Below are 12917 nucleotides of genomic sequence, written 5' to 3'. Positions count from 1 at the left end.
TCCAAACACGATTATTGCCATTACTTTAGCACAAACTCTCTTAAGATCTGTCAGGAAAGCTCAAGTATAAAACACTGTCTAATCTTTAGGGATTGCTCATTGAGCACAGAGGTGCAGTCATTTGACTTGGGGTGACAGTCAATGGGCCCTGTGAGGGGACAACCCATCACTTGTCTGAACTTCATAGATGCTGGGGTCAAAGTATTGCTCCCCTGGGATCAGACTGAGTGGCAGGATGGCAAAAAAGGGTCCCAGCCTCTCCTGACAGACGCATCCCAGCCCACATCCCATCCTCCTTACTTCCTACAACGGCACAATGCAGACACTTGAGGAATAAAAAACACATTATCCTGACACAAGCCAGCTGACATACTAATCCAAGAACTTTAGGCCTAAAGGGACCATTGATTTCCTATTCCTTGTAAAATGCAAGAAGCAACCCGTCATGCCTCTTCCACCATGGAAACTTCCAGAATTTTTAAAATGTTTCCCTCAAGCTGTTTGGTTTTGGGCACGGTGGGCACTTTGACAGATTCAGACATCTGCAGCTACTTATTAGTTTTTTTATTCAACTACTCAGTCAGTTGTTTATGCTAGGCAGTGGCGTCTCTGGCATGATGAGTTAAGTGGGGCACAAAAAACTCAGCACCTTTATTAGCTGCAACACATTTTTTTGTGATGCAAATAACCTGACTGACCTGGTCAATTTTAAATGCAACAGATAAAGTAGCATATACCAGCACACTAGAAATACCATTTTATATAAGCTAATTGTAATATAATTTTTATACATAAAATTACAAATAAAGGCTCACTAATAATGTTAATTTATTGAACAGAAAAGATTCTTATCAATCAACACTAGATTGTAGCAGACTTTCCGGCAGAACAGAAACGTAACGTCTGCATTTCCGGTATTTTGATTGGAAGATCTGAGCTTGGGGCCACAGCAGGATTTGTGCCCCACGACTGTCTACTGAGAGTGTGCTGGGCATGCGCATTGCGATTTCGTAACTCCAAACTAACTTCGTTATTTAAACAAACGTAAACAAACGGCCCCAATATCAAGGCACCTCAAAAGGATTTAGCCTAATATAAGAGTAAAACCTCTGTTATTGTGAACATGGAGCTCCACAGCGACATCTGGTGGGCCCAGGCCCCACTGGCCCCTAATGCAAAGACTCCACAGATGCAGGTAGCTCTGGAGGTCTCAACTATGACAATTAGTTTGAGAGTTGGAGAAATAATTCAATTCAATTCAATTTTATTTATATAGCACCAATCCATGAAACATGTCATCTCAAGGCGGTTTACGAAGTCAAATTCAATCATATTATACAGATTAGGTCAGATTATACAGATTGGTCAAAAATGTCCTATATAAGTGAACCCAGTTAGTTGCATCAAGGTCCCAACAAGCAGCATTCACTCCTGGAGAAGCGTAGAGCCACAGGGAGAGTCGTCTGCATGGTCCATGGCATTGCAGCAATCCCTCATACTGAGCAAGCATGAAGCGACAGTGGAAAGAAAAACTCCCTATTAACGGGAAGGAAAACCTCCAGCAGAGGTAATAAGATAAAGAAATATTAAATTAGACTTTGAAGCTACAGAAGATTCTCAAAAGTATATTTTATTTATAGAATATTCAGTGGTATTTTTAAGTCTATAAACTTCTCAGTATATACATTATAGCCATGATTTTACTGGAAATAAAACCACTCCATTCACTGACCCGATTTTGCTTTTACCAGAAGCTTTTAAAGCGTTCTTTGTTCGTTCTGGGTTATAACTGCTTTGGACTGAACTCCTGCACCACATCTGAAAACAAGTCTATAGAATCCACCTCTTCCTCCTGTGGGGGTTGATCTCTCCATTGTTGCTCAAAGCTTCAGGATCCCAATTCCACTTTGCCCTGGCAACGTCTGCATGGTTAACCATTGGAAATCTAATTAGGAAAGTTTCCTCAGCCTCGCTGGGTTTATTGGGTCAGTAACCTGCAGGTAAAAAAGAAATTGCTAGAAAGGAGAAGGGGGAAAAAAACGCCACTTGTCATATGTTATAACTACGTTATATGCATCTGCAGAAAATTCTGATTCTCACAACAGCTGATAGTTTTTGCTGTTGCTGCTGTTTTTTTTCCTTCTTCTTCTGTGGAGTCAACTCCCAACACAAGAATGATGCGAGGGTTGGAGAAAAACAACCCGGATCTGATGGGAATGAGCTGTGTGATTTGTGTCATGGGACCACAATCAGATCAGTGGTCCGACAAAACCTTCCTAAAGGAGATCTGGGAGGGGCGACTTGGCTCTGGACACAACAACACAATCTTTGTCTGAACAACGACCGTTTCTATCATGTGCTGTTTTTTCCTTCCTGTCACATTTCAACTCGCGTGTGGTTGTTTTGAAAAGGCAACAGAACCATTGGGTGCATGCTGGCACTGAAATGCACGGAAAAGCCGATAGATTGACACGCAGCTGTTTCCTAATGGTGCTGGATTATTTACTGTTTGATATCTTTGTTTGAAACTCTCTGTAAAACAATTATACCATTTTAAAGGCTCCTGGAGCCAGATAATGGAGGTATAAGTGGTGCCATAGAAACCCCACTGGAAACTCATAACTAAACATTATCTTCCATGTCTTATATTGCATCACGTATTATATATCAAATTACAATTATTCCAGTCTCATGATACTAATAAAACCTTAAATGCCCTGTCCCTTGCTTTTCCTTAGTTGTGAAGCTTAAATAATGTTTTATCAGGCATGCTTTACTATTGACGTATTACCTGATCGCCCTTCACGGTGTTACTCGACCACCCTCTTCTTCTCCAGCGCTCACCCAAGACCGATTAAGATTGATTGGTGTTACACCCCTGTCTCTCTCCTGCATTGTCTTTCTTTCTTTTTCTTTCCATGTGCAATATAGACAATTTTCTATTATTTAACTACGTACAATATATGGCATGTTTACAGTTCTTAGTATTTTTCAAATTATTATCTTTTTATACACATTTGTGCTCCTCTAGTGTTTTTGGGGTTGGTTTTGTTGCAATTATGGTAATTTCATGCACCATTGATGCTGCTGTTTTGTTTCTGCACCTTCCCTAAGCCATTGCTACAAAGTATCATCCAGTTTTGTATTTGATGCAAATCTGACTGAAAGCAAAGATAAGTCTAAGTCTGTTATCGCAGCTATCACAAAATTTGTATTGGCCCACACAGAACAAAGGATGATCTGCCTAATTATGTCAAACATTACAAAGGATCCAAGGATGGGCTGACCAGATGTATAAAAGATATGTCAAAAGAAAAAAGGGGAGTGTGGCATATTGCCAATAGGGCAGCACTTTTCTCTTTTCCAGTATCATTTCAAAAGGTTTACACAAAGAAATGAAGAGATCTTCAGCCATGTTTCCTTGCATATTTTATCCAAATCTTCCACAAGGATTTCTATATTATGCCCCTTTATCATTAGCTCACCCCACAGATTTCCTGGAAGCTTTGGATGTGGGGAATACGATGGACATGAGCGAAGGTTGATTTTGGTCTCTAAAACTTTTTCTGTGTTCAGCAGTATATTCAACACTCACCAATCTTATCAGTTAATTGGATGTTTATTTACCTGCCTGTGCAGATCTTAACTTTGGGAGTAAAAGTTGTACAAATATTTTGAGAATGACACAAATACCAACCTTCAGCTTTTACAATACAACACACTTTGTAGAAAGCATTACACAAGAAAAAGTGTGCTCCAAATGGTTGTCTCACTTACTAACGCCAGTCCAGACTGCATGGGAGATTTACCTGATAACCATCCACCTGCTCTCTGGCACTGTCTGCCTGTCTATGGGTTTTGGCTAAAAGTATGCGAAGACCTATCAACATGCTAAGCGTTCACAGTAACAATCTGCCCCTCACTTTGTCTTCTTGGTGACATTACACAAGTGGGTTTAGAAAGGAGTAGATGCCACGCCCCTTCTTGCTGTTCTAGCCATTGGCCAAAAACAATTACTTATGAACTGAAAGTGAAATGTCATTTATTTAGTGTCCTGTGTGTCCGTAACTCTTTGGTCTGTAGGCTCACTGATGACCTACCTCTGTGCAGGGCATGTTGCTGCCCTGCGGTAATGCCTTGTGTCTGTCTGCCTGAGGCTCATGCAGCCTTCCGGACCCATTTCCACCTGTCCTTTACTGCTCTTGGTTGTCATGTGTTACAGTATAGTCCTTCTACCGCTCTCAACTTTTAAGCAACTACATACCGCCGGGTGACAAATAAGAGAAATACCATATTTTTGGACTGTAAGCGCTCTTTCTTTCATAGTTTGGCTGATCCTGCGACTTGTATATAAATTTCTAATGATAATTCATACTGGCCAACATGAACCAAGGAGTAAACATTACCGTCTATAGCTGCAAGAGGGCGCTCTAGGCTTGTGAAACTATATGATGACCTTGTACCGTTTAAACATTTATTGAAACATTATCTTATCGACCACAAACACTAGGAAAAAAATGTGTATGCTGTTCCGTTGTTTCAGTCTGAGCGTTTTGTGGTGCACCTTGAAGGGCCCAGACCGCAACAGAACCCTGTTATTGGGCTGTCCAGGAAGCTAATAACAGTTAGCGCTAGCTTACAGGTCTGTTGTCCGGACGGTGTCACTACCTGATCTGTACCATCAGCTCATTTGGGCAAACAGAATAACTTCCGGGTCGCTTTTCAATCCGCTTTATTAGTTTAAAAAGGATCAGAAAGAAAGGTATTTCCATCCTTTTCTAGAAAATGTTATAGTTCACTTTATAACAACAACAATATATTATTTTGTATGAAAAATATATTAGATAATAACTTCCTGGTTGAAGTTGCTGGCTTGTTATGCTAATACTTGCCAGGCATGTTTCATATTATTCAACTGGCTGGATGCAGTTGTGTAATTGAACAAGTTGTCTCATCAGATTAAATGTCAGTATTTAGTCTTGGATTGTGTGACATCAATTTATAAATAATTGTGACTTATAGTTCGGTGCGACTTTTATATATTTTTATATATATATATATATATATATATATATATATATATATATATATATATATATATATATATATATATATACTTCTTTATTTATTTATTTTCCTCTTTATGATGCATTTTTTGACTTAAGCGACTTATAGTCCAAAAAATACGGTAATAGAAATAGTTGAAAGTCGTACAAATACAGGTGTGGCCTGCCTACTTTGATGCTGGATCCAGTCTAGATTTAATAAATTAAATCACAAAGTTAGGATTCTGTCTTACCCTATCCTTTTTATTGAGCAGATTTGCTTTGGCGCATGCCGGCAACCAGCTTCTCGAGGATGGTATGCCTGAAATGCTGCGATGGGACGTGTAAAAAAAAAAAAAAAAAAAAAAAAACAGAACACAACTTCCTATTAGTCGGCGTGAATGGAAGATGATCAATAAGGTGTCCCTGCATCCCAGAAACCTTTATCTTCTAAAGAGGTACAACTGTCAATGTCTCCCAGATGGTTTAACAAGTTCAGTTCATTAAACAGTGAACGATTGGGGCCCTCCTACAAAACCCTCAAACACAGTGAACAAGCAGTGGATGGGATAAGCGGTGGCTTATTTCCCGTTGACAGCTGTCGGCTCATCAGCCACCCACTCTCTCTTCAGACACGTAGTCATTAACCCATCGACTCTCTGTTAGGTTGCATTAAGAAAGTTAAAACTTCCGCTGGGGGGTTGTTTTAGTGGAGCATTTACATGGCAGGTAAACACGGGATCTTAGCAGCTGATCTGTTCCTATTGCAGATATTTAGGCCCAAGACGGTAAATGTGACATACATGCCTCTCTGTTGAGTTTGGAAATAGAAATATTCACTTACCATATGAACTTTCTTTTTTAAATATACTTTAATCAGTGCAGTAGCAGATGATCTGATTTGTTATCTATAAAATATGCATAAGTCTGCACGTTTGGATTTCTCTGTTTAAACCAATTTGTATGGTTATTTTTTTTATTTTTACGTTCCATTAAAAGAAAAGTTTCCCCATTGTTTTCATTCATATAAAGTAGTTTGTTATTCTTTTACAAAATATGTTAAAATGGCACAAACTTTTTCAACTAGGTTACCAGTTGTGCATGTGAGATAGATCCATGAGGTAATTGTCCCAGCTCAATTAAATGATCTGAGAACTAAATCTTAACATTGGGGGGACTTGTAAGGTGGCCGGGAAGTGCAAACCAACAATACAAAATCTAAAACAAATTTACATTTCATAAAACAAATTTACAAATGACAAAGCCTACTGGAAAGGGAGGGCCTATCATCTTTGAAACCTACCTGGAAGTGATAACGGGAGAATTCATGGTGTCCCAAGATGGACGGTAACCGAGGGGCATTCCACCCGATTTGTGGCACACACATGAATTTATCAACACGGTTTTGTTTTTCGTGGGGTCGGTCCTTGGGTTTTTTTAAATAACACAGAACAGACGGAAGGAGCAGATATGCTCCAGCAGTGCATTTGATATTTTAATAAGGGTCAGTTGTTGCTTATTTATTTCCTCTATAGGCTGCTTATTTATTGTCTGGTAAAATATTTGTCAGTCATACAATTATGAAAGTAAATGGTTTTAATACATAATTAATGGGCAGTTCTGGACCCGAGTAGCTCCATTTTTGACTGGCTTTGCTCTTTAAAATGTCCAACCTGCAATAATTCAGACCAAGCGGTTTTCTAAAGGAAGTTGTTTTGTTTGTTTATTACAGATTGTATGTGGTAAAATCTAACATTGTACTTCTTTGCTCTTACTGATCCTAATTTCACAATGAAATTGTAATCGGTAAATTCAGTTTGACCTTAAGATGAACCCTTCTCAGTTGCTCTTTGTGGTGCTCCCAACCATTTAAAATAGAATATCTGAAACAGAATTATAAATGAGAGATACGTCTAGGCACTACCTGGAGAAAGAAAGTCAAGTCGTTTTGAGCGAATGCCATGTCTAGAGTGTAATGACTTGTGGTGAGTTGCGTAAGTTCTTGAGTTCACTGTGTTTGTCTTGTTTTGCCTGCATCATCGTCTGCCGGCCGGGCTCCGGGACTTAGGAAGGTTGTGGATGAGTTCAGACTGATTTCTGCCTTCCTCACGAGGAAATAATGTTCCCAGGACACGCTGCACACAGAGACCTGTTGTGCATATTCATAACAGACGTTGGCCATATTCTGTCGATCTTTTAGATGTTTGCCTCATGTGTATCAGGTGTTCTTTTTGTACTTTGATGATTGACATGACCTGGGTTACCTATGGTTGCTTTGACATTTGAGGAGATTTTTTTTTTTAATCATTTCATTGAAAAATGCAGCAATAAACAAAATCCTTTTTTGCGCAGATGACAGCATTTTAAGGCGGGGGGAGAGAGAGAAATACTGCATATGAGGACAATCTGTGAGATATATTGTCCTCATATACTGCCAAAGGCAGGCAACACAAGCTGTTGCAATTCACAAAGTAAACACAGCCAGACTCCCTCCTGCTGCTATCAGCTTATAAAGTTGTAATCATTGCTTGACCTCACCACTAAATGCAGCTTTCTCTGCTTCAGTGAAGTAGAATGTTCTCCCTATAGATGTTTTTTGTTTCTTTTAGCTTTCTCTCAGGACTTAATTTTCTGCTCTCATCTAAAAACATTTGCCCAAACGTCTCTTTGCCAAGTGACAAAGTGTCATAAATGTGGAAATGTACTATTGGTCAAAAATGTGTCCGTGAGTGTCAGTTACACGGTTGAAAGTTATACATTAAATCCTTATTTTTCACCCATCTACTCATCCATCTTAGACAATAAATGCTAAACACTAGAAGAAAAGGTTTTTGGCAAACCAATTGTGTTTTCTGTATGGGATGTGATTGAATCTGTGCAAATATACAAAGTTTCATTATGGTTGCAGACATTTTTTTCATGCTGCAAAATTAGATCTTTCATGTTTTCATGTTTTCAGTCTTGGCATATTTTTCTTTGATAAAACTGACATAGAAATTAACAGTTGGTTCCATTCATTCTGGATTCTCTTTTGTTTTGGTTTCTGAAATTGTCATTTCATTTTCTCTGTGCACCTGCCCCCGGTCCTGTGAATAATAAGGATAATCATACTATTAGTGGAGCAGCTTCTTCGGCACTTCAGTGACAACTTAGGTGGAAAACCAGTTATTGTCTTGAGTTATTTCGATAACTTAGAGCTTGATGTGAGCATATTCAAGGGAACTACAGCGTTTGTATTAGGTGCCAGGCTTTAAAGGATGCTAACTGAACTACATTGAATATTGAAATCATTTTAAAATAGTTTCTACACATAATTTCAATGTCACTGAACATCTGGATAGTAAATAAGTAAATATATAGAACAACGAGTCCAAGGTTTTGGCTTGTGTTCCTTTTAAAGTTTACCCACAAGACATTTTGAACCTAGCAGTTTATGTTTTCTGGGACAAAGAGCTCTTCTCGTAAACATGTCTAACTGGAAATGCTGCAAATCTTCTATTTGACCTTTTTGTTAGATATTCGCTTCTTTAACTACCTTTTCTATCACATTCTGAAGCCCAAGGTTCTCAAATGGTGAGAATTGCTAAAACTCCCTTTAGTAAACTCAAAGTGTTGTTTAAACAAAAACTGCTCACAAGAAAAGTAGAACACAGAATCATTTTAGAACCTTAGGAAAAAAATTATGTGCGTGGAGGAGAACCGCTGACAACTGGTGATGGCTTTGATTTCTGTCTGAAGTCACAACCTGCATCTGGGAATAACATCACAGCAACCTAATTGACTTTTTTTGTTTTTTAATCCGAAAGCACTTCTAGCCGATCGTGAAATTTTGTGCATGTAAACATAGCCAGTGATTAACAACCCAACCTACTGCTTAACTGAACAGATGGATACTCCATAAGTTTACATGCCTCTGTGTTATATTCTTAATTTTTCGGAGCAGTGTATGGTTGTCCTCTAATCTTCTGAAGGTGTGCTTTGGTACGTTCGCACTGCCTTCAGGTTGCTGTTATGGAAGGTTGCAACTGTGCAAATTGTCAGCTGTAAAGCACCTTTATGGTGAATGTTGCTGGTGCTCGTCTTTTTTTATCCGTGCACTGTTTTCTCAGTAGGTCAGCGGATGCTCAGTTCCTTCTTCCCATTGACTTGTGGGAGTGAACGTATTTATGCAGCTTCATGATGATGTTTGGTTACATCCTTAATGTGAAAATTATCAGAATTATGACCGGTGCAGTTAATGTCTCTTTAGCTTAGCAGGGATTCTAACTCCAATGATTTAATTTTAAACATTTATATCTCATTGCAGGTGGCTCCAGGGAGTCTGCTGTTGACCATGTCTTTCTGGTGAGGTCTCATCTTTTTGCCAAAATGAGGCTGACGTCCGGATCGCCTCGACCCCTCCTGCCGGCCTTTCTGGCCCTCACCTTAGCCGCCTCTTTACCTCAGCTATCCTCAGGAGCCGCACCGTTTCCGCAAGACCTGGAACCGATCAGCATCGTGGGCAGAGAGAGTAAGTTCAAATCTGCCGTGTTGCCATGGTGAGCCTTGTTGCAGGAGTAATTGTAAAACAAGGTGAGGGTCACAAAGGGATTACATATCATCAGCAGGCAGCATGCCTTGGTGAGAGCGGATATGTTTAAGACCACGTTTGCTGAAGGTAAACATGCAGAGCTGTGTTCCAACACATGCAATCATTTCTTTCCTTTTGGTATAAAAGTCGTTCTTGCATTATATGAATTAAAAAAAATCAAATATAAGCTTAAATTTGGCCTGTCCACAAACTCCGATGTCGAACCAGTTAGATGGAACTACAAAGCAAACGACACACTTTAAACTGAATCGCTTGTTGGGTAAAACTGTTTGCATCTCTGCTGGTGTTTTGAATTTCTGCTACGGCTCCTCTCTGCTTTTTCTTCTGTGTTTGAACTTACAATGTTTCACTTTTTCCCCTTTTTTTTCATTTTATGTTGTGGCCAATGAACCAAAGTGTTAATGAGTCACTGTAATTTAGAGGTTTCTCTAAAAAAAATGCACTCATTATCTCCTTACAAGACAAAGTGTGCTTTAGAACAACTTGGTCTGCAACAACATTTAACAATATTTTAAAATGAAATAAAATGACCACATGTCATGACTGCTTTAGGCAGTTAGCCATTTGAAAATGAAATTATAGCCTCTCTCAAGGCAAGGGTTTTGAATATCAGAACTTAACATTTTCAATTAAAGTATTTTGTCTTGTGTTGTAAATTTTCCCCTTACTTTAAAGTCTCTTATTTCTTACTTTTTGGTCTTGTACTTTACATTTGTGGGAATCTGCGTGCTTCCATTTGCCTGTCGCTTTGCTGCAGGTTCACCCGAAGCTTCCCCTTGACCGACAATTAAGGATATTTTGATTATATTGTAATAATATTATTATTAATAATAATACATCATGTAAGAAACCAGAAGAAAAACAACGCGGAAAACACTGTGTGTGTAAAATGGGTAGAATCAAGCTGCCAGCACAGTGTTTGAACTTTGCAGGAAGATCTTGGGAAATTTAGAAATTAAACTGGCACCCTCTGCTATAGTTTCGTTTTCATTTTACTTGGAACCCTTCATTGGGTTTGGATACCAGAGTTATTCCAGTGACAGTCAGTAGAAGCTAATAAAAATCTATAACTGAGCTCCAAAATAAAATAAAAACGCGAGAATGCGTTACACTCCACACTTTGACATTTGTGACATACAGTCTTTAATATAATGTCCAAGAGACTCGTCTGTAGCATCCTGCCATTGAAGAGGTCTACAGAAGAGGACTTGGCTACCAACCATTATGGCCCATAATTGATTTAAGAGGTGGCAGAGATGATGGCTCTCATGCTGTAATTGATCTATCTGGAAGAGAGGCACGCAACCATTAGCAGAAATAGCTGCACTAATAGTACTATATGTGGAGCTCCGTCCCAGGTGTAATGAGAGCAATTTGTCACCTCCGGTTCAAGCAGGTGACAGAGTGGGACAAGGTCTCTTACAACTTTGACACGTCCATTAGGAATAGTAGTACTTTGTCTGAATTAAGTCTATGAAATCACAACCAAATGGCTTCTTGTGAGAAATGAGAAGAGGCCACTGCATGTTGGCATCATAATCAAAATTGTGACAAATTTTCTTTTAACTGAAAAGAAGAAGCAAATCTTCTAAAGTTTGTGTAAATATTTTATGTTGAAACTTCTTTAGCAAAAGTCAAAGGTATTTCAGGACTTGGTGCATGTTTGTGGTTGGACAGACTGTTATGGTTGATCAAAGGGCATGCAGCAGTAAACCAGTGACTATATCTAATGTTTCTTCTTTTATGTGGTCCTTTCCATCAAGTTGGGAGAACGCGTAATGTTCCAGCTCATCTAATTTGCATTACTTGAAAACAGCTCATTGCTTTGAAATGGTGAGCTAATTCTTTACGATGGTCAAAACCATAGAGCGTATAGTTTAATTGTTCTCTTTGCAAACCTTCTCTTAAGTACCTTGCTGTGCAAGCCATTGCATTTCCTTAACATTCTTGAAATGATGATTTTTTTCTAGATAAGAGATTAAATCAATGTCTGGGAATGCAGTGTAAAAAGCACATCCAACTTTTTTTGTGTGCAAAGAGAAGCCTTGACTAATGCAGCTATTTATAGTACTGTACACCAGGATTTCATTCTAGTGCTGTTCACTTTCAAATATGCAGTTCAATTCAATTAAAATAGTAAACTTACAACTAAAGGAATGGAAACAAACAGGCAGAAACAGGCTAAATGTAAGTAATCGCATGAAGAATATGAGTTAGATCTAGGAAATATAAATTTACATCAGTATAACCTAAATCAGAAAACATGACGAGGCTAAAATGACTTAAGATCTTCAGATGTGCAGAAATCATATAATGTTCATTCTTTCAGGAAAATTACATTCAGTAATGAAGCAACAAACATTTATTGAAGCTTTGTTGGGATTTGAGCGCATGGAAACATAACCAAAATGCTACATCTTATCATAAAAGCATGTTCAGCTCCTGTCACATTTACTGTTACCACAGTTTGGATTTTGAATAACGCACTGTGAAAGTGTAAATCGGAATAATTTAGGCATCAAGACCCTTTGTTTTTGCTGCCAATGTGTCGCTTATGTTGCCCCATCTTGAATAGTGCATGTATGTTGGGATAAACAGTGTGACATTATGATTAGCTGAATTATTCCAAGCATAGACCATACATACCATTAATTTAACTTTTAGTTTCATGCATCTAACATCACATCCTGCATGGGTAAAGAGCAGAGTGTTTGCATAGAGTAGCATGATACGAAAGGAGCATAGAGCAAGTTTCAGCGTTTTTCAGCAGACGTTTGACCCTCTGGGGACAAGTTGAATCGACACGAGTGACGTGGTGCTGATCGGACTCCAGTTTGGCCCTTTTAGTCACACTAGACAAAATATTTATTTTCTTACTCTTGTGAGGGGTCTTTGATGGGGGTTCAGGTGTATGTGCGGTTGGTCTTTTGTAAACCGTCTTCAGAAACCGTCGCCTGTGTAGAGACTCAAAGTAGCCAGGTGAACAAGAGGACGCAGCGCGTCACGCCAACATCCAGGGAACACAACCCGGAGCGCTCTCTCATGACCTGACTAATGGAGCCTATAGAGGCAAATGGAGCCTCATTTTACATGTTCGGCAATTCTAAGGGCATGTTACATATTTATTTTAATTAATTAATTACGTAACAGGGGTGGACATGTGTATTATGCATGCCGTGTGTCGAGCTCTGGTTCTCGCCTACATCATTTTTTGACGTCCACAACAGTTTATCTTGGCCTAGCTGATGGCAATAATTGTGTATATTAGTATTTATTGCACA

The 12917-nt window shown here is 38.9% G+C and overlaps 1 protein-coding gene across 5 annotated transcripts in view; it reads left to right on the top strand.

The window, feature by feature from the left end:
* Window positions 1-12917, top strand: part of sema6e (sema domain, transmembrane domain (TM), and cytoplasmic domain, (semaphorin) 6E) — a 222010-nt gene that overhangs the window by 128441 nt on the left and 80652 nt on the right. For all 5 annotated transcript variants that reach the window (XM_012879132.3, XM_021324749.2, XM_021324734.2 and 2 more), the window contains one exon: window positions 9352-9555. In XM_012879132.3, coding sequence (XP_012734586.2) covers window positions 9414-9555 — 142 coding nt within the window. In that variant the 5' untranslated portion in view covers window positions 9352-9413. The remainder of the gene's footprint in view (window positions 1-9351; window positions 9556-12917) is intronic.

This window comes from Fundulus heteroclitus, chromosome 3 (genome assembly GCF_011125445.2).
Source record: "Fundulus heteroclitus isolate FHET01 chromosome 3, MU-UCD_Fhet_4.1, whole genome shotgun sequence".
NCBI classification, from domain to species: domain Eukaryota; kingdom Metazoa; phylum Chordata; class Actinopteri; order Cyprinodontiformes; family Fundulidae; genus Fundulus; species Fundulus heteroclitus.
This window is presented reverse-complemented; position numbering and strand designations above follow the sequence as displayed.